This window comes from Mastigoproctus giganteus, chromosome 1 (genome assembly GCF_048544385.1).
Source record: "Mastigoproctus giganteus isolate SK-2022 chromosome 1, ASM4854438v1, whole genome shotgun sequence".
Lineage (NCBI taxonomy): Eukaryota > Metazoa > Arthropoda > Arachnida > Uropygi > Thelyphonidae > Mastigoproctus > Mastigoproctus giganteus.
The window spans coordinates 266875608-266897757 of record NC_143575.1 but is presented as its reverse complement, the minus strand read 5'-3'; the positions used below and the strand labels follow the sequence as shown (position 1 = coordinate 266897757).

At 37.2% G+C, this 22150-nt stretch overlaps 1 protein-coding gene across 1 annotated transcript in view; it reads left to right on the top strand.

Annotated features, from left to right (window-relative positions):
* LOC150091950 (succinate--CoA ligase [ADP-forming] subunit beta, mitochondrial-like) overlaps window positions 1-22150 on the top strand; it is a 129122-nt gene that overhangs the window by 16538 nt on the left and 90434 nt on the right. Inside the window, exon 2 of the mRNA XM_090386237.1 lies at window positions 14186-14348. Within this exon, the coding sequence (XP_090242363.1) occupies window positions 14186-14348 (163 nt within the window). The remainder of the gene's footprint in view (window positions 1-14185; window positions 14349-22150) is intronic.

The following is a 22150-nucleotide window of genomic DNA, read 5'->3' as shown; positions in this document are numbered from 1 at the left end:
AGATAAGTTCTTTGAATGCTTCCCATTTTGCATTTGCTGTTGGTAACATCATCAGTTGGCCCCACTGTATAGAATTTAAATACTGTCTCAGTCCATCGTAGTCGCCTTTACGAAAGCAATAACCCTTCCCTTTACCCCTAATGGTAGTTACCTCTTTGAGTAAATCCCACTTCAGCACACTGTGATCACTGCCACCTAGTGGTTCATTTATCTGCAGATTCTTAATGCATAAAGAATCACTGCTGATAATCAAATCAAGAGTATTCCTCCCTCTAGTTGCCTCCCGAACATGCTGATGTAGAAAACAATCATCCAATAAATCCACAAAAGCCTTGCTAGTGTGTGAGTGACCAGCCCCCAAACTCCAGTCAATATCTGGGAAATTAAAATCTCCCATTATAAGACTCTCTGATTTACTGGCCCACTCTATTTCCCTGTACAGTTTCTTATTATACTCATCAGAGCCATTAGGCCTATAACACACTCCTACTCTCAATTTTGATTTCCCAATGCTTATGTCACACCAAACTGACTCGACACTGCACTGTCCAGCGATGTCCACTGGCTTCACTTCCTTGGATTTTATGTATTTCTTAACTAATAGCATAACCCCTCCTCCCTTCCTATCCAGTCTATCCTTTCTGTAGACGTTGTACTCCCCAAATTCCAGTTCTGCATTCCTTATATCTGTGTGACACCAAGTCTCTGATATCCCAACAATATCTGCCTTTGATGTTTTGAGCAATACCTCAAATTCATCAAATTTATTTACTAAATTCCTGGCATTGGTGTACACGCAAGTATACATGCGCCTATTTCTATTCTTAGCTACCCTAACACAACCCGTGTGTTTACTTGTATCGCAATGACTCCCAGCAGTCTCTGAAATATCCTGAATCTTGTTTTTCAGGCTTCTGCTCATTCCAATAGAAGCAGTGCAAGAATCTCTTTCACCTCTGCCAGTGGCTACTGTTAATCTATTTGTCTTTGTATCCCCCCAAGCTAGCAGTTTTCTGACCCACCTAACACTGCCTCGATAGCCTCAGCAAATATTCTTGCACCCTTTCTATTTAAGTGTATCCCATCCCTGTAGAAGCAATCTCTCCTGTTAACAAGTACAGTCCAGGCTGAAAAAAATTCTACCCCTTGAGCCTTGCACAATCTTTCCAGGGCCGAATTGATCGACAAGGCTCTCATCATATACTCCCTCCTATCGTGTCTGGGCAGAATTGCAGACACTTTCAAATTCAACCCTATTTCGCGGCTTTTTTTCAACAGTGACCTGTACTTGTTAAGCAATTCTGGCAGTCTCCTACTCTTGATATCATTAGTGCCAACGTGTACAACTATATCTCCTTTTGTGCCCTTAAAAGATGATATCTGCTCTACAACGTCATCAACCCTTTGCCCCTGGCAGACATACCCTGGTCCTGTTCCACCTATCCTTTTTACAAAGCATGTTCCCCGTTTCCCTGACAATAGAGTCACCAACAACTACTAGTTCCTTTGGGACCAGCGCATTCTGCCTTGGGGGTTGCCGCTGTGTTTCACGATGACCAAGTGCAAGCTCTGGCATTGATGTGGGCAGCTGAGAGCTTGATGGGCCCCTCAATTTAGTTCCTTCGAGGGCATCCACCCTTTCCTTCAAGCTCTCATATAGGCCCATAAGAACGCTGAGTTGTTGCCTGATTTCGATACACTCCTTGCATCGCGTACACACAAAGACATCCCCCATGGCAATATCATGTCCCGTACCTGAATGCTCCACAAACATCATGCAAGCTGTGCATTTTAGAAGGCTGTGATTCAGAAGGCAACTATCCCCCCTCAGTTCTCCTCTGAGCCACAGCACTTCCATTAGCTTGAGCCTTTTGTTTTGCTGCTCTGGTCTGAGTCATGATTACTTTTAATTTAAATAAAATTTCAATTTCAGTTTATAACCCTAACTTATCTCCCAACACAGTTATAATGGTATATATATTTTTTAGTGTCAAGTATTAACGATCTCCGAGTTCCCTTTATATAACTTCCGTATCAGTTATGTATTAATTAATTATGTTACGTTTGTAATCTAAATCGGTATATGTATTTAGTTAAAAGTGCAATTTAAATGTCAACGAAGTTCAACAAGTTTAATAGATTTTACCGATCGCTGAAAATATTATAACCTATACTATACTAATGCTATCTAGGTTCGATATATAACGATCGTATGACAAAGGCGGGAATTTACGAACGGTAATCTATGGACACTTAAGTATTAATTAACTTTCAAGTCTCGCTGTCTCGATTCAGAATAAACTAACGATCCTTACTAGGTCTATAAGCTACTTACAAAAAATAATTTGATGTAAAAAATATTCAATAAGCGGCTAAATATGGCTATAAAACTTCTCGTTCAGCGGAGTTGTAACTTGTAGCACGTGGATTTGATACCCTTACCGATACTTTTATGCAATTACAAGGCCGAGTAAAGAATAAATACACCATATTAGTCAGAAATATCACAAAATAATGCTATATTACTAAATTTAAATCAAAAGTTTTAGAAAAACAATAATTTCAAATCAATAAATAAGAAAAATCCACTTAGCGGCTTTGAACACGTCTGGCTCCTACTAGCCTCGTCAGCAGACTCAGAATCTTGTTGCCCTTCTCTATACACGCTCAAGTAAATCTACATCCTTCCTAAAATGAGGCCTCCAGACCTGTACACAGTACTCAAGGCATGGTCTGACCATTGCCTTATACAGAGGGACAATCACCTCCTTCTCCCTGCTAGCAAAATTCCTATATATCATTGATAAAACCCCATGACCTGCCCTGGCAGCCTGTCTGCATTGCTCAGAAAACTTCATATCTGACTGCACAATTACTCCCAGGTCTTTTTCATTTTCTACCACCTTAAGTGTAGTACCACACAGTTGGTACATTTCTCTGGGGTTACTTCTACCCATATGCAGTACTTTGCATTTGTCAAGGTTAAACTTCAGTTGCCACTTCTTAGCCCATCTGCCCAAATTATCTAGATCCTGTTGCAGTAGCACACTGCCATTAACAACCCTGCCAACCTTTGTATCATCTGCAAACTTCGACATTAAGCCTGATATACCTTCATCAATATCATTGATAAATATACAAAACAACAGTGGACCTAACACCGAACACTGTGGGACTCCACTAATAACATTAGTCCACCAAGAGCAGCACCCATTGATTACCACCCTCTGTCTTCTCCCACTTAACCATCCTTTTATCCATTGTAGCAACAGTATCAAAAGCTTTCCTGAAATCCAAATATATGATATCAAAATTATTTTTTGCATCCAGTTCCTTTGTAACCACATCATAATATCCTATCAAATTTGTCAGACAAGACTTTCCCTTAACAAACTCATGCTGTGTCTGAATTATTGCTGCAGTCTTGTCTAGATGATCCTGCAATGCATCTTTAACCAGTGACTCCATTATTTTACCCGGAACAGAAGTTAAACTAACTGGTCTGTAATTACTCGTGTCACCCTTCGATCCCCCTTTGTGAATTGGGGATACATTTGCACATCTCCAGTCCGTGGGAACCTCCCCTGAGTCCAAGGATGTTCACATAATTATGGCTAAGGGTTTGCTTAGTTGCTTTGCCGCCTCCTTTAATATAACTTGATAGATCCCATCCACCCCAGGTGCTTTTCTTACGTTTAACTTCAACAATTTCTCCTCCACTTTGCTTTCAGTTATTACAAAATCATTAAGGCATTAAATCATTAAATCATTATCCTGCTACAATTTGATAACCTTCTGCCATTTTCAAACCTTAATAATTCCTCATGTGTGAATGTAGATGCAAAATACTCATTCAGTTTGTTTGCTAACTGAGCAGGATCATCAACAGTCGAACCATCGATGTCAAGTGGACCAATCAGATTCATCCCCTTCCTTTTAGAGTTTATATAAGTAAAGAAATCTTTGCTGTTTTTCTTAGTCTCCTTTGCCAAGGATTTCTCGTAATCTGCCTTCGCCTGCCTAACCTCGTTTGTGACCTGATTACAGACTAGCTTATATCTGCCATAGGCTTCTGAGTCGCTTGATAATTTATATGCATCCTATGCATTTTTCTTCCATGTTACGAGTCTCATTAATTCATTAGATAACCATTTAGGCCTAAACCTTGAACAATATTTCTTAATAGGTATTAAACTTTTAGTAGCATCCACGATTAATTCCTTGAATGCTTCCCACTTAGAATTTACTGTTGGTAACATCGTCAGTTGATCCCACTGTACAGAATTTAAAAACTTTCTGAGACCACTGTACTCACCTCTACGGAAGCAAAAACACTTTCCTTTATCCCTGATGGTAATTAAATCTTTAAGTAAATCCCACATCAGTACACTGTGATCACTGCCACCTAGTGGTTCCTTTATCTGCAAATTCTTAATACACGAATGATCACTGCTGATAACCAGATCAAGAGTATTACTTTCTCTGGTTGCCTCTCGAACATGCTGCTGCAGAAAACAATCATCCAATAAATCCACAATATCTGACTAGTGTGTGAGTGACCAACCTACAAGTTCCAGTCAATATCTGGGAAGTTAAAATCCCCCATTATAAGACATTCCGATTTACTAGCCCACTCTATTTCTCTGTACAATTGTTCATTGTACTCATTCGAGTCTTTAGGCCTATAATGCGAAGCCTTACGAAGAAAGGCTTAAGTTTTGCAAATTGCAGTGTCTGGAGACTAGGCACCAGCGAGGTGATCTGATAGAGGTGTATAAAGCCTTGAATGGTTTAAGCATGCTCAATGCTGATGGGATTCTTCCTCTAGCTCAGAAAAATCACCTGAGAGGGCATAAATTCAAATTGAGGAAAGACAGATGTAGGATAGACGTGCGGAAATTTGCCTTTAGCCAGCGGGTGGTTGGTTGGTGGAACAGACTTCCATCCCTTGTGGTGGAGGTTGATAGCCCAAATAAATTTAAGGCTCAGCTGGACAGGTATTTTGAACGAACAGAGGGGTGAAGTGGAAGTGGGGTTTTTTTTTTTTTTTTGGCTGATGCTGCATAAGCTTGCTTTCTTGCATCAAATGCCTCTGCTAATGCTAATGCTAATGCTAATAACACACTCCTACTCATATTTTTGCTTTCGCTGTGCTTATGTCACACCAAACTGACTCAACAGTGCACTGTTCATCTATATCAACTGGATGCACTTCTTTTGATTTTATGTTTTTCTTAATGAACAGCATAACACCTCTTCCCTTTCTATCCTGTCTATACTCCCCAAATTCCAGTTCAGCATTCCTTATATCTGTGTGACACCACGTCTCTGCTATCCCAACAATATCCACCTTTGATGTCTTGACCAAAACTTCAAATTCATCAAATTTATTTACTATACTTCTAGCATTGGTATACATGCAAGCATACATGCTCCTACTCCGATTCCTAGTTACCCTAACACATCCCATATACCCACCTATTTCAGGATGACTGCCATCCGTCCCTGAAACCCCCAACACCCCAAGCTCCAGGTCGCTACTTATTCTAATAGAAGTTGTGCAATAATCACCTTTACCTCTGCCTACGGCTACTGTTAAACTATTAGTCCTTGTATCCCCCCAAGCTATCAGTTTTCCGACCCACCTAACACTGCCTCGATAGCATCAGCAAATATTCTTGCACCCTTTCTATTTAAGTGTATCCCATCCCTACAGAAGCAGTCTCTCCTGTTAACAAGTACAGTCCAGGCTGGAAAAAATTCTACCCCTTGAGCTTTGCACATTCTTTCTAGGGCTTAATTGATCGACAAGGCTCTCATCATATACTCCCTTCTATCGTGTCTGGGTAGAATTGCAGCCACTTTCAAATTCAACCCTAATTCTCGCCTTTTGTTCAACAGTTTTGTTCAACAGAATTACTTGTTAAGTAATTTTGCTGGTCTCCTACTCCTAATATCATTAGTGCCAACATGTACAACTATATCACCTTTTGTGCCCTTAAAAGATGATATCCGCTTTACAACGTCATCAACCTTTGCCCCTGGCAGACATACTCTGGTTCTGTTCCACCTACCCTTTTTACAAAGCATGTTTCCCATTTCCCTGACAATAGTCTCCAACAACTACTAGTTCCTGAGTGACCAGCGCATTCTGCCTTGGGGGTTGCCGCTGTGTTGTGTGATGACCAAGTGCAAGCTCTGGCGTTGATGTGGGCAGCTGAGAGCCTGATGGTCCCCTCAATTTAGATCTTTCGAGGGCATCCACCGTGTCCTTCAAGCTCTCATATAGGCCCATAACAATGCTGAGTTGTCGCCTGATTTCCTTACACTCCTTACATCACGCACACACAAAGACATCCCCCATGGCAATATCATGTTCCGTTCCAGAGAGTTCGGCAAACATTTCACAAGTCGCACATTTTTTTAGGCTCTGATGCGTTGGAGAATCGCCCCCTCAGTTCTTCCCCGAGTCACAGCACTCCTGCCACTTTGTGCCCGTTGCTTTGCTGCTCTAGTTTGGGGCATGATACTTTAAATTAATAAAATCAATAAATTAAATTAATTAAATGTCAATACTACACTATATAATAGAAACAGTGAAGCGCATTACTCTATAAATTATGTTAGAGCTACCTAACTACCTCAATTAAAAATTTGAATTCCCTACCACTATATTAGCATTAGCATTAGTAGAGGCATTTGATGCAAGAAAGCAAGCTTATGCAGCATCAGCCAAAAAAAAAAAAAAAAAAAAAAACCACTTCCACTTCACCCCTCTGTTCGTTCAAAATACCTGTCCAGCTGAGCCTTAAACTTATTTAGGCTATTAACCTCCACCACAAGGGATGGAAGTCTGCTCCACCAACCAACCACCCGCTGGCTAAAGGCAAATTTCCGCACGTCTATCCTACATCTGTCTTTCCTCAATTTGAATTTATGCCCTCTCAGGTGATTTTTCTGAGCTAGAGGAAGAATCCCATCAGCATTGAGCATGCTTAAACCATTCAAGGCTTTATACACCTCTATCAGATCACCTCGCTGGTGCCTAGTCTCCAGACACTGTAATTTGCAAAACTTAAGCCTTTCTTCGTAAGAGCACCCCTTTGTTCCATTCACTAATCTTGTTGCCCTTCTCTGTACTCGTTCCAGCAGCTCTACATCCTTCTTGAAATGAGGCCTCCAGACCTGTATACAGTACTCTAGGTGTGGCCTGACCATCGCCTTATACAATGGAATAATCACCTCCTTATCCCTGCTGGAAAAATTCCTGTATATCATTGACAATACTCCATGAGCTACTCTTGCAGCCCGTCTGCACTGCTCAGAGAACTTCATATCTGCCTGCACAACCACCCCCAAGTCCCTTTCATTCTCTACCACTGTCAGTGTAGTACCACAGAGTTGATACGTTGCTCTGGGGTTGCTGTTTCCCATGTGTAGTACTTTACATTTGTCAATGTTAAACTTCATTTGCCACCTCTCAGCCCATCTGCTCAACCTTTCCAGATCCTGTTGCAGCAGCATAGTGTCAGTAGCGTCCTTGACAACCCTGCCAACCTTTGTATCGTCTGCAAACTTGGACATTAAGCCCGATATACCATCATCATCATTTATAAATACAGAAAACAATAATGGACCCAACACTGAGCCCTGAGGGACTCCACTAATAACATCAGTCCACGATGAGCAGTGTCCATTGATTACCACTCTCTGTCTTCTCCCCCTCAACCACCCCTTTATCCATAGCAGCAATTTGCCTCCAATGTCACACTGCTCCAATTTGTGTAGCAGTCTTCCATGTGCAACAGTATCAAAAGCCTTTCTAAGATCCAAGTATATAATATCAAAGTTATTCCCTGCATCCAGTTCTTTTGTGACTGCATCATAGTATCCAATCAAGTTGGTCAGGCAAGACTTCCCCTTAACAAAACCATGCTGTGTCCGAGCTATAACTGAAGTCTTGTCTAAATGATCCTGCAGTGCTTCTTTAACCAGTGCCTCCATTAATTTTCCTGGAACAGAAGTTAAGCTCACAGGTCTATAATTACTTGTGTCAGCCTTTGATCCTCCTTTGTGAATTGGGGTAACATTTGCACATTTCCAGTCTATGGGTACCTCCCCTGAGTCCAAGGAAGCTCTCATAATTATGGCTATGGGTTTGCTTACTTCCTCTGCTGCCTCCTTTAATATAACTGGATAGATTCCATCCACCCCGGGTGCCTTTCTTGTGTTTATCTTCAACAGTTTCTCCTCCACTTTACTCCCAGTTATTTCAAGATTCTGTAGCTTACTGCTAGAGTTGAATACACCTCTGGCATTCCCCTCGCTGAATAACTCCTCAGGTGTGAATGTCGATGCAAAATATTCATTTAGTTTGTTAGCTACCTGAGGAGGATCATCAACACTTGACCAATCAATATCAAGTGGACCAATCTGATTCATCCCCTTCCTTCTAGAGTTTACATAAGTAAAGAACTCTTTGCTGTTTTTCTTTGCATCCCTTGCCAAGGATTTCTCGTAATCTGCCTTCGCCTGCCGAACCTCCTTTGTAACTTGGTTGCATATCAACTTGTATCTATTATAGGCTTCTGTGTCATGTGTTAATTTGTATGTATCCCATGCATTTTTCTTCTCTGCCATATGCCTCATTAGTTCATCTGACATCCATTTTGGCCTAAACCTTGAACAATATTTCTTAGTTGGTATGTAAAGCCTAGTAGCTTCCAAGATAAGTTCTTTGAATGCTTCCCATTTTGAATTTGCTGTTGGTAACATCATCAGTTGGTCCCACTGTATAGAATTTAAATACTGTCTCAGTCCATCGTAGTCGCCTTTACGGAAGCAATAACCCTTCCCTTTACCCCTAATGGTAGTTACCTCTTTGAGTAAATCCCACTTCAGCACACTGTGATCACTGCCACCTAGTGGTTCATTTATCTGCAGATTCTTAATGCAAGAAGAATCACTGCTGATAATCAAATCAAGAGTATTACTCCCTCTAGTTGCCTCCCGAACATGCTGATGTAGAAAACAATCATCCAATAAATCCACAAAAGCCCTGCTAGTGTTGTGAGTAACCAGCCCCCAAATTCCAGTCAATATCTGGGAAATTAAAATCTCCCATTATAAGACACTCTGATTTACTGGCCCACTCTATTTCCCTGTACAGTTCCTTATTATACTCATCAGAGTCATTAGGCCTATAGCACACTCCTACTCTCAATTTTGATCTCCCAATGTTTATGTCACACCAAACTGACTCCACACTGCACTGTCCAGCGATGTCGACTGGCTTCACTTCCTTGGTTTTTATGTGTTTCTTAACTAATAGCATAACCCCTCCCCCCCTTCCTATCCTGTCTATCCTTTCTGTAGACGTTGTACTCCCTAAATTGCAGTTCTGCATCCCTTATATCTGTGTGACACCACGTCTCTGATATCCCAACAATATCTGCCTTCGATGTTTTGAGCAATACCTCAAATTCATCAAATTTATTTACTAAACTCCTAGCATTGGTGTACACGCAAGTATACCTGCACCTGTTTCTATTCTTAGCTACCCTAACACAACCCATGTGTTTACTTGTACCGCAATGGCTCCCAGCAGTCTCTGAAATACCATGCATCTTGATTTTCAGGCTTCTGCTCATTCTAATAGAAGCAGTGCAAGAATCTCTTTCACCTCTGCCAGTGGCTACTGTCAATCTATTGGTCTTTGTCTCCCCCCCCAAGCTAGCAGTTTTCCGACCCACCTAACACTGCCTCGATAGCATCAGCAAATATTCTTGCACCCTTTCTATTTAAGTGTATCCCATCCCTGTAGAAGCAATCTCTCCTGTTAACAAGTACAGTCCAGGCTGAAAAAAATTCTACCCCTTGAGCCTTGCACAATCTTTCCAGGGCCGAATTGATCGACAAGGCTCTCATCATATACTCCCTCCTATCGTGTCTGGGCAGAATTGCAGACACTTTCAAATTCAACCCTAATTCTCGGCTTTTGTTCAACAGTGACTTGTACTTGTTAAGTAATTCTGCCGGTCTCCTACTCTTAATATTATTAGTGCCAACGTGTACAACTATATAACCTTTTGTGCCCTTAAAAGATGATATTCGCTCTACAATATACAAAAACAATGGCTGCAAGATTCGAACGAAATAATGGTTTTACGTATATTAAGTATTACGTACATCTGCTAAAACTGTTTATCTAAATTAAAATAAAAATAACCAGCATAACTATAAGACTACGTATTAAGTACAATATAAAATAACAATTATGTAAATAAAAAGGCAAACACTTATCGTTTTTTCGGAGCCTGCAACTGACAGCTGTAATTTTTAAAGAGAATCAGCGCCCTCCTAATGTAGAAGCAGCTGAATAAATATCTTTTGTGTTCACTCATGCAATAAGTTTTAGGGTTTGAAGGGATAGGACTACTAGAAGCATAACAAATTTTAACTGAAAGTTGAATGATTTTATGGTAACAGAGGAAAATGAAAAAAAAATTGTTGAAGCTAAAAGTACATCAGGCATTTGGGACTGACAGAATCTATTTAATTATATTATGAGAAGGAGCAAAAGAGGTAAGCAAACCTTTAGTCATTATTAAGAGAGATTCATTGGCAGTCCCTACAGATTGGAGATGCAAAAATGTCTTCCCTATTCATAAGGGGGTGGGATCAAGGGCAAAATAATTGCAGACCTCTAAGCTTGATTTCTTTACCAGGGAAAATAATGGAATTTGGTTAAAGAATTAATGCAGGCTCATCTCAATAGGAATGCAATTATCTGACAATTGCAGCTTGTGTTAATGAGGTGATTGGTGGCAAAACTATAAATTATGTCCCTCCCCTCAGCAGATTGCTGAATGGCCACTACACAATCATTAACAACCATATCAAACCAGTCATCAGGCCCACTTGATATAATAACAAAGAAACTGGGATGCAGAAAATCATTTTGACTTTTTTTATATATATATAAAAAAAGTCAAAATGATTTTCTGATGAAATGAAATCTAAGTATATACTTAGATTTCAGTAAAGCTGTACCACATGAAAAGATTGCTGTACAAATTGGAAATGTGGCATTAGGGGCAGCTTACTGCTATGGATAAAGGGATGGTTGAGTGCCAGAATATAAAGGGTGGTTATTAATGGACACTGCTCCTCTTGGACCAGTGTTGTAAGTAGGGTTCCTCAGAATTCAGTGCTGGGCCCCTTAGTGTTTTTAGTATTTATTAATATTGTTGAAGGCATATCAGGCTTAAGTCAGATGATACAAAAGTTTGCAGATGATACAAAGTATCGGGGCATGCTACTGCAGCAAGACCTAGAGAAACCCACCCAAGCAGTTGGGCTGAGAAGTGGAAATTGAGGCTTAACATTTATAAATGCAAGGTACAATACATGGGTGGCAGTAATCCAGAATTACATACCAGTTGCATGGTACTACTCTCAAGGTGGGGGAGAATGAAAGAGACCTCATACAGTTTGACATGAAGTTCTCTAAGCATTGCATTTCATCTGCCAAGATGGCTCATAGGGTTTTGGTAAAGATATACAGGAATTTTGCCAGCAGAGACAAGGAGGATTATTCCAGTGTATAAGACAATGGTTATGCCACATCTTGAGTATAAGATCTGGAAGTCTCATTTTAGTAAGGATGTTTATTCTGTTGGAATATGTGCAGAAAAGAGCAATTTAATTGAACTTAAAGTGAATTTATTCAGCTTAATTTAAATTAAACTTAATTTCAATTTAAGAATAGTTGAGGCACAGAAGGGTACTTTTATCAAAAAGACTTCAGTTCTGTTATCTAAATTCTGGAAACTAGACATCTGTGAGGAAAACTGATTGAAGTGTTTAAGGCTTTAAATGGATTAAGTAACATGTGTGGATGGCATTCTTATGCTTTATTGGACAATTTGATGTGCAGAAATTTGCTTTTAGCCAGAGAGTAATTGAGAGGATTAGACAAATGGCATTAGTAGGTTTTTTTTCTGGTGATGCTGTATAAGCTTGCTCCCTTGCATTATTTGCTACTACTAATAATTATTCAAGTTGCATCACTGAACTCATTTTCTTAGCAATGAAAGACTATTCCTCACCTCAACTAGACTACCATCTGTTATCCTTGGTATTACAAAAAAGAGCTAAGACCATTTTTCTAAAGTTTTCATTTTCTGCCTACTCTAAAATTTCCAACGGTTTCAGTTAAATAATGAATAAATACAGTTGATTTTAAAAAAAAATTAAGTATAGAAAACTTTAATCTTTTTTAAAAATGTAGCCTCTTGCTAAAGCTATTGCTTTCCCATTTTTGCTTTTGTCTCTTTCATATCCTGATGGGTTGCATTTTTATATAAAGCACTAGCTTTGGAATTTTTAGCACTATGGAATGTTAGTATTAGCAATAGTCACATGCTGCAAGGAAGCCTATGGCTTATGCTGTATAAGCCAAACAAAAAATAAAATAATAAAATAATAATAATAAAATGAAAAAAAAAATAAATAAAATGATAAGAATAAATATAAAATAATAATAATAAGAGAAAAGGAAATGGACAACCTATGCATTTCCCTCCTCCCATAGGTAATTATCCAGCTGACCTTTGAATTTCCCCAAACTGTCAGCCTTTACCACCCACTTAGGTAACTTATTCCAGTAATTTATAACTCTCTGGGTAAAATAAAACTTCCTGCAATCCAATCTAAACATCTCCCCCCCCCCCATAACTTGAAATTATGGCCCCTAGTTCTAGAATCATTTATAACCGTGAAAATTTCGTCCTCATTCATTTTACTTATGCCTCTCAGAGCCTTGAACACCTCAATCAAGTCTCCTCTGAGGTACCTAGTTTCCAAGCTGTGCAACCCACATATTTGAACTCTTTCCTCATATGGACACCCTTTTGCCGATCTCACCAGGCGAGTTACCCGTTTATAGCCTTTCAAGAAGCACAATGTCTTTAGGTGCAGCTCCTAAAGAAATGGTGAGATGCTGGATGCTTTTCCTGTAGATATTCTGAGCATTGTTCTTGTTTATAGACATCTGTAATATCATCTCCTTATAAATATCTGAACCCATGCATCAGTTAGTCAGCATTCATTCACTATTCAACTCCAGAATCACTGAACCAAATTACTGTTTTTATTTATTGCATCTGTTCTCTGGATCAGAAGTATTATATAAATGGCTCCCATGTCTATTCTTATATCCATTTGTGTGTGTTTGTCTATAGAAGTGTGTTTTCATGGGCTGATTTGCATGTTGTGTGGGCTAAAAGTCTACTTCCTCCACCTGAGATCAGCTAACTACAGCCCAATTGAAGAGGACTTTAAAAATTCATTGATGGGATTGAACCTAGGCCTCTTAAAATGAGTGGCAGATAGGGTAAGACTAATCCAGAGGATTAGTCTTACCCTATATTAGAATATTTAGTAGGGATATTAGTTTCATTCAGTAATGAAATTCTGAATGAATTTCATTACTGAATTAAATATTTTAAATTATTTCTCCTTGTACAAAAATGTAATCTTATGGCCAGTAACATTTATGAAGGTTCATAAATTTATGAAGTTTATTTATCATTATTTTCATTTAGGTTCTAAGCTACAAACGTAGCTTAACAGAGGTACTCACTACACCTTTTTTTTTTTTTTTTTTTTTAAGATAGAATCTAGCAAGCTGAATTTTTTTGTTGCAAAAAAAAAAACAAAACAAAACAGAAGTCTTTTATAGGACATCTATGATTCCTGAGAGTTTAGTCGTGTACACCTTTTTGTAATTTTCCTCTTTCAAATTAAATAATCTCTGGGTTGTCAGGTGCCTCACATGATAAGCACTTGTTTTACCATTTATGAGATGGCAGTATTTGACATTTTTAATTTATTCTAGTCTAGTATCTCATTATTCTAAACCACTTAATACATCAAGTAGTAATGTTTTATTTTTATACATTTCATCCATTTTTAAACAGCACTCTTTTTTTCTCTTATTGTGCAATCACAATATCCTGTCTCTCTTCTGCAGCCATTCCTTAAAAATCTTTTTTCAAGATATTCCAGGGGTAGTTTAATTTTTATTTTACGTTAAATAAGTAAATTAGTATTGATACGTATTTGTATTAAATATCCTCTTGATGTACAGTTCAATTAGTAAGTTTCATCATTATTGTTTCAGAAAAAGCTGATAATAGGAGCATTAGGTGGCTTACAACAAAAACGTGATTTAAACCTTCATGAACATATAAGTTTGAGCATTCTTGAAGATGCTGGTATTCAAGTACCAAAATTTGGTGTTGCTCACACTGCAGATGAAGCCAAAACAATTGCTGAGAAATTAGGTTGGTATTATTTTATAAACTTTGTCACACCATTTAGTAGTGTTTTAAAGCCACTGATTCATTTTTGAGCAATTTCTTCATGTATACAACAAATTAACCTGATATGGAAATGAAATCATAATTATTAATATTTCATTAAAATAACTAGAATAAAAATGACCACTTTTATAGGTGATTTATATATTGCTTTAATCCATGTATGCCCTCATAAATTTCAATATGATATTTATGTAAGAAGTTGCTTGCTATTGATGTTCATATCACTGTTCATATTGCATTAAAATAAGTTAGGGGAAAATAGTTTAAACTTTCAAATGTTTCCTTTCACAATATGCCATTGCAGTTTTTAATTTCAAATATTGTAGCCTAAAAGAAATTAAATTGCATAATGAATGTAAAATCCTCTCGTTTCAATGACATGAAATCTGTACAATGCCAAGTTTCATTCAGTAGAGTAATTGATAAACTGTAAGACCCATTGTGATGTATTGCAATTAATTTTTGTTGTCACAATTCCAGCAGATGAAATATTTTAATATGTATATTACTAGCAGAACACCTTTTGGTAAGTTGCACTAACTTTTCTTGAGTCCAAATGCATAACTGGAGGTTGGGGATGTGAAAATTTCTGAAAAGGGGACAGATATATGGGGAAATAAGTTAACCTATTGATATGGTATTGGTATGAATTCCAAAAGCATGTTCTAAATCAGTTCTGAACTGGATCAAAATGGCCATTCTCAATTTATACCACTGTTTCTGTGGGGGAACAAGGGAGATTATGGAATCATAATTTATGCTGAAAATTTGGTGCCAATATGATTTTCCTTCTAGGGTGTTGTATGGACATAACATCCTTTTACATACACAGAAGGCTGATGTTTTGTTGATCTATGTGTTGCTTGGTACCTGAGATGTGGGAAGAGGGTTTGGAGAAATTTCTGCTCTGAGTTGCCTTGGAGGCTGCTGCAACCGAACACAAATGGTCACAAAATATCTTGTTGGCCAGAGGTTTATTACACTGGTGAATGTATAAATTACTTCTGAATTGCTTTTTAAAAAACTCCATGAAACGAAGCACACCTGAATGAAAACGAAATGAAAAACTTCTAATTTACTGGCACCAACTGTAGTGGTTCAGTAATAAGATTGTCAAATAAAGTACATCAGTATCTGGAAGCAGAACTTTTTTTCTGAAATAAAAAGAAAAGGTGAGCTTGTCGGGTCCAATATCACCATGTTCTAGTCCTGGTGCATTATTGCCTACATTGCTGATGTGTCAAATAAGCTGAAACGCAAACCACCATGTTTGTTATGATTGAGAAACCACCATTGTCAGATCAAATTAATAACTGTAATTTCCTTGGATAATTATATCAAAATGTTTTTCCACCACCCTAACTAGTGGCTTCTTAACTTGAAAATTTTTTGCACTCTCATATGCATGGCAGTTGTTATACGAATGTGTGAAAGTGTTTACCTCTTTTGGTGCCCTGTGACATTATGGTTGTTTGCTACTTGTCAGTTACTCACCTAATAATAATGTGAAAGTCTAGGAGGTTAGTCTAGTTACAAAGGGCTAGGTTTGAATCCCACCAGAGATTGAAGTTCTTAAAAACTTCTTCATTCAGCATTGTAGGTAGTTGATCTCAGGTGGAGAGAGTAGGGTTCCCACATTCCCCCATGAATTGTTATTTTTTTTTTGTATTGCAATTAATTTTTGTTGTCACAATTCCAGCAGATGAAATATTTTAATATGTATATTACTAGCAGAACACCTTTTGGTAAGTTGCACTAACTTTTCTTGAGTCCAAATGCATAACTGGAGGTTGGGGATGTGAAAATTTCTGAAAAGGGGACAGATATATGGGGAAATAAGTTAACCTATTGATATGGTATTGGTATGAATTCCAAAAGCATGTTCTAAATCAGTTCTGAACTGGATCAAAATGGCCATTCTCAATTTATACCACTGTTTCTGTGGGGGAACAAGGGAGATTATGGAATCATAATTTATGCTGAAAATTTGGTGCCAATATGATTTTCCTTCTAGGGTGTTGTATGGACATAACATCCTTTTACATACACAGAAGGCTGATGTTTTGTTGATCTATGTGTTGCTTGGTACCTGAGATGTGGGAAGAGGGTTTGGAGAAATTTCTGCTCTGAGTTGCCTTGGAGGCTGCTGCAACCGAACACAAATGGTCACAAAATATCTTGTTGGCCAGAGGTTTATTACACTGGTGAATGTATAAATTACTTCTGAATTGCTTTTTAAAAAACTCCATGAAACGAAGCACACCTGAATGAAAACGAAATGAAAAACTTCTAATTTACTGGCACCAACTGTAGTGGTTCAGTAATAAGATTGTCAAATAAAGTACATCAGTATCTGGAAGCAGAACTTTTTTTCTGAAATAAAAAGAAAAGGTGAGCTTGTCGGGTCCAATATCACCATGTTCTAGTCCTGGTGCATTATTGCCTACATTGCTGATGTGTCAAATAAGCTGAAACGCAAACCACCATGTTTGTTATGATTGAGAAACCACCACTGTCAGATCAAATTAATAACTGTAATTTCCTTGGATAATTATATCAAAATGTTTTTCCACCACCCTAACTAGTGGCTTCTTAACTTGAAAATTTTTTGCACTCTCATATGCATGGCAGTTGTTATACGAATGTGTGAAAGTGTTTACCTCTTTTGGTTGCCCTGTGACATTATGGTTGTTTGCTACTTGTCAGTTACTCACCTAATAATAATGTGAAAGTCTAGGAGGTTAGTCTAGTTACAAAGGGCTAGGTTTGAATCCCACCAGAGATTGAAGTTCTTAAAAACTTCTTCATTCAGCATTGTAGGTAGTTGATCTCAGGTGGAGAGAGTAGGGTTCCCACATTCCCCCATGAATTGTTATTTTTTTTTTGGTTTTTCAGCTTACATAATGTGCAAATTGACCCTGAAAACACAGCTTGTACAGATATAATACATATTAAAAATATAGCTTAACCAACAAAACCTTTTAAAGAAATAGCGTATATTTTCTTATATTATTATATGAGGTAAGTTATTTAATAATAGATAGTATGAATCAGAGCTGTAATACTCAATATGTTCTACGTTGATAATAATATTAGTAAATTAATAAGAGGAGTTTACCTCAATATAGTACGTGGAACACTTCCGTATGATACCCTCCAGAAATTAAAACGGAAAAAACGAAAAAATCGACAACTTACCGGTACATTAAAGTAAAATATAAATAATTAAAGTAAAATATAAATAATTAAATAATCAATTTAACACAATTCAAAATCAATTCAAAACAATTAAAATTCAAATTAACGCAATTAAAAGAATCTAACGAAAATATTCAAAACGATTTTCCTTCCTGAAGCTGACAATGCTTTTCGACCGACTGTCGTGATCACAGGAATGAAAATTACCGAATCAGGCTAAACCTGCAACTTAAATAGTGATTATGTGTCTTCGCGCATGCGCGTAAAGGTCCACGCATCGGAGATCAAATATGGCCGCCGAACATTAACAGAATTCTCGTGTAATTTAATTTCAACGGTTTCTGCAATTAATAGTCGCGTATAATTACGTTGAACGTTAAGTATTTTGGCCTCGTTAAATAAAAAAGTATGTTTTTCGTTAATGGCATGAAAGGCTAATTCTGACGCTGCTGAACGAGAAGCACGAACAGAGGCTTCGTGTTGATTTACACGGATATTAAGAGAAAACCGCGTGGAACCCTGATAAGACGAGTCGCAATCACCGCAAGAAATGTTGTATACTAGATCATTAATTTGTGTTGCGAACGCCGAAAGAACCGAGCGATTGTTCAGTATAGTGTGTAACTTCCGTATAGGCCTAGCTATAATTTTAAATTCGGTATCTTTAAAGAATCTGTTAAGCTGTTTGTGCCACTGTTCAACATATGGGACAGAAATAAAGTATTTTTTGATATTACTATTGTTGATTGGTGCAGTATTTTGTATCCTATCCTTAGCTTGTACCCTAATTCGATTTATTGTGTTAATGGGATAACCCCTGTTCAAGAATCTGCTAGTTAATATTTGTATTTCTGAGTCTAAAGCAGAATCCGTCGTTGAATATTTATAGGCATTTAGAAATTGATTAAAGATAATCGATCTTTTGTAGGTGAACGGGTGGTAGCTATTATAATGTAGAAGCATACCGGTGTTTGTGGGTTTTCGATAGATGCTAAATTGTATTTTGTTCGAGTCCCGGGTAAGCGTGAAATTTAGAAAGTTTAATGACTTAGTATCCGTATCTTCCCTTTCCAGTGTAAATTTGAGTCTAGAATGAATATTGTTAAACGAATGTAAAATATCTTGGATAGTACTACTATCGGTAATAACTAGAACATCGTCTAAATACCTCCCATAGTATGTGATACGGGGACGAAAAGGTGTCAAATGTATCTGCTCAATCGTTGAGAGATAGATCTCTGACATTAAGCCACTCAGGCTCAAACCCATTGGTAATCCAAAAATTTGTTTGTACACCTTGTCTCGAAAGGTGATGTAGTTAGCCTCAACTAATAGTTTAATTAAGTGAAAAATCTCCTTTATAGGCAGCTTCGTATAATTAATCGGTGTCAAGTTTTTATTTAACATATCCCAAATAATATCTAATGTGTATTCAACGTTTACATTCGTATATAATGATGTAACATCTAATGAGAATAAATTGTCATTGTCGCCGAGTCTACAGTCTTTAAGATTATTAAATAATGTATCGTAATTCTTAATCCCAAATTGTATAACCTGTCTAAAAGGTTTTATAATGTTATATACATGTGTGGCTAAGGCTGAAAATGCCGAGTTCCTGTAGGAAACAATAGGTCGAATCGGAAATCCAGGTTTGTGTAATTTTACCTGACCAAAAAGTGCAGGAATATTGTATGTTCTGGACTTCAATTTCTTCAACTGAACCATAGTAATGTAGTCGTTTTTACGATATGTGGTTAACGTTTTATTGTATTGATTTACCAAATTGGTAAACAGTGTCGGGTCCACTTCACAATAAGTGGAGCTATCAGATACAACTGAATCTAACTTATTAATATAATCATGTTTATCTAGTATTACCACTGTATCTCCTTTATCTGCCCTCTGTATAATAATGTCCTTATTTTCTCGAAGTTCTCGTAAAGCTGAACTGTCATGTGTATTCAATTTAGGAAGTCGTGTTTCTTTTATGTTATTCACTACTTGGTTAACTTGTTGAATAAATACATCTTTTTGTGGAACACTACGAAGTCCAAATTCAAAATCAATTACGCATTGTTTTTTTGGCAGCTTTCGAGGTGGTAAATTATAATTTAATCCTTTGGATAAAAGTGAAATCTGGTCCTGCGATAGTGTACAAAAAAAAAAAAAAAAAAACAATGCGTAATTGATTTTGAATTTGGACTTCGTAGTGTTCCACAAAAAGATGTATTTATTCAACAAGTTAACCAAGTAGTGAATAACATAAAAGAAACACGACTTCCTAAATTGAATACACATGACAGTTCAGCTTTACGAGAACTTCGAGAAAATAAGGACATTATTATACAGAGGGCAGATAAAGGAGATACAGTGGTAATACTAGATAAACATGATTATATTAATAAGTTAGATTCAGTTGTATCTGATAGCTCCACTTATTGTGAAGTGGACCCGACACTGTTTACCAATTTGGTAAATCAATACAATAAAACGTTAACCACATATCGTAAAAACGACTACATTACTATGGTTCAGTTGAAGGAATTGAAGTCCAGAACATACAATATTCCTGCACTTTTTGGTCAGGTAAAATTACACAAACCTGGATTTCCGATTCGACCTATTGTTTCCTACAGGAACTCGGCATTTTCAGCCTTAGCCACACATGTATATAACATTATAAAACCTTTTAGACAGGTTATACAATTTGGGATTAAGAATTACGATACATTATTTAATAATCTTAAAGACTGTAGACTCAGCGACAATGACAATTTATTCTCATTAGATGTTACATCATTATATACGAATGTAAACGTTGAATACACATTAGATATTATTTGGGATATGTTAAATAAAAACTCGACACCGATTAATTATACGAAGCTGCCTATAAAGGAGATTTTTCACTTAATTAAACTATTAGTTGAGGCTAACTACATCACCTTTCGAGACAAGGTGTACAAACAAATTTTTGGATTACCAATGGGTTTGAGCCTGAGTGGCTTAATGTCAGAGATCTATCTCTCAACGATTGAGCAGATACATTTGACACCTTTTCGTCCCCGTATCACATACTATGGGAGGTATTTAGACGATGTTCTAGTTATTACCGATAGTAGTACTATCCAAGATATTTTACATTCGTTTAACAATATTCATTCTAGACTCAAATTTACACTGGAAAGGGAAGATACGGATACTAAGTCATTAAACTTTCTAAATTTCACGCTTACCTGGGACTCGAACAAAATACAATTTAGCATCTATCGAAAACCCACAAACACCGGTATGCTTCTACATTATAATAGCTACCACCCGTTCACCTACAAAAGATCGATTATCTTTAATCAATTTCTAAATGCCTATAAATATTCAACGACGGATTCTGCTTTAGACTCAGAAATACAAATATTAACTAGCAGATTCTTGAACAGGGGTTATCCCATTAACACAATAAATCGAATTAGGGTACAAGCTAAGCTAAGGATAGGATACAAAATACTGCACCAATCAACAATAGTAATATCAAAAAATACTTTATTTCTGTCCCATATGTTGAACAGTGGCACAAACAGCTTAACAGATTCTTTAAAGATACCGAATTTAAAATTATAGCTAGGCCTATACGGAAGTTACACACTATACTGAACAATCGCTCGGTTCTTTCGGCGTTCGCAACACAAATTAATGATCTAGTATACAACATTTCTTGCGGTGATTGCGACTCGTCTTATCAGGGTTCCACGCGGTTTTCTCTTAATATCCGTGTAAATCAACACGAAGCCTCTGTTCGTGCTTCTCGTTCAGCAGCGTCAGAATTAGCCTTTCATGCCATTAACGAAAAACATACTTTTTTATTTAACGAGGCCAAAATACTTAACGTTCAACGTAATTATACGCGACTATTAATTGCAGAAACCGTTGAAATTAAATTACACGAGAATTCTGTTAATGTTCGGCGGCCATATTTGATCTCCGATGCGTGGACCTTTACGCGCATGCGCGAAGACACATAATCACTATTTAAGTTGCAGGTTTAGCCTGATTCGGTAATTTTCATTCCTGTGATCACGACAGTCGGTCGAAAAGCATTGTCAGCTTCAGGAAGGAAAATCGTTTTGAATATTTTCGTTAGATTCTTTTAATTGCGTTAATTTGAATTTTAATTGTTTTGAATTGATTTTGAATTGTGTTAAATTGATTATTTAATTATTTATATTTTACTTTAATTATTTATATTTTACTTTAATGTACCGGTAAGTTGTCGATTTTTTCGTTTTTTCCGTTTTAATTTCTGGAGGGTATCATACGGAAGTGTTCCACGTACTATATTGAGGTAAACTCCTCTTATTAATTTACTAATGTTATTTAATAATGGAATTGTATTAATCTATGTAACGTCTGTGAATTTACATGATGCTTTTTTTTACATAAAGTTTGCTAACACAATGACTATAATTGCTGTTATTTCACATAATATGGAACAGGCAGGTTCAAGTCCATTCAGACAGAACTTTTATGGACTTCTTTTTTACACTGATTGAGTTAGTTTTGTCTAA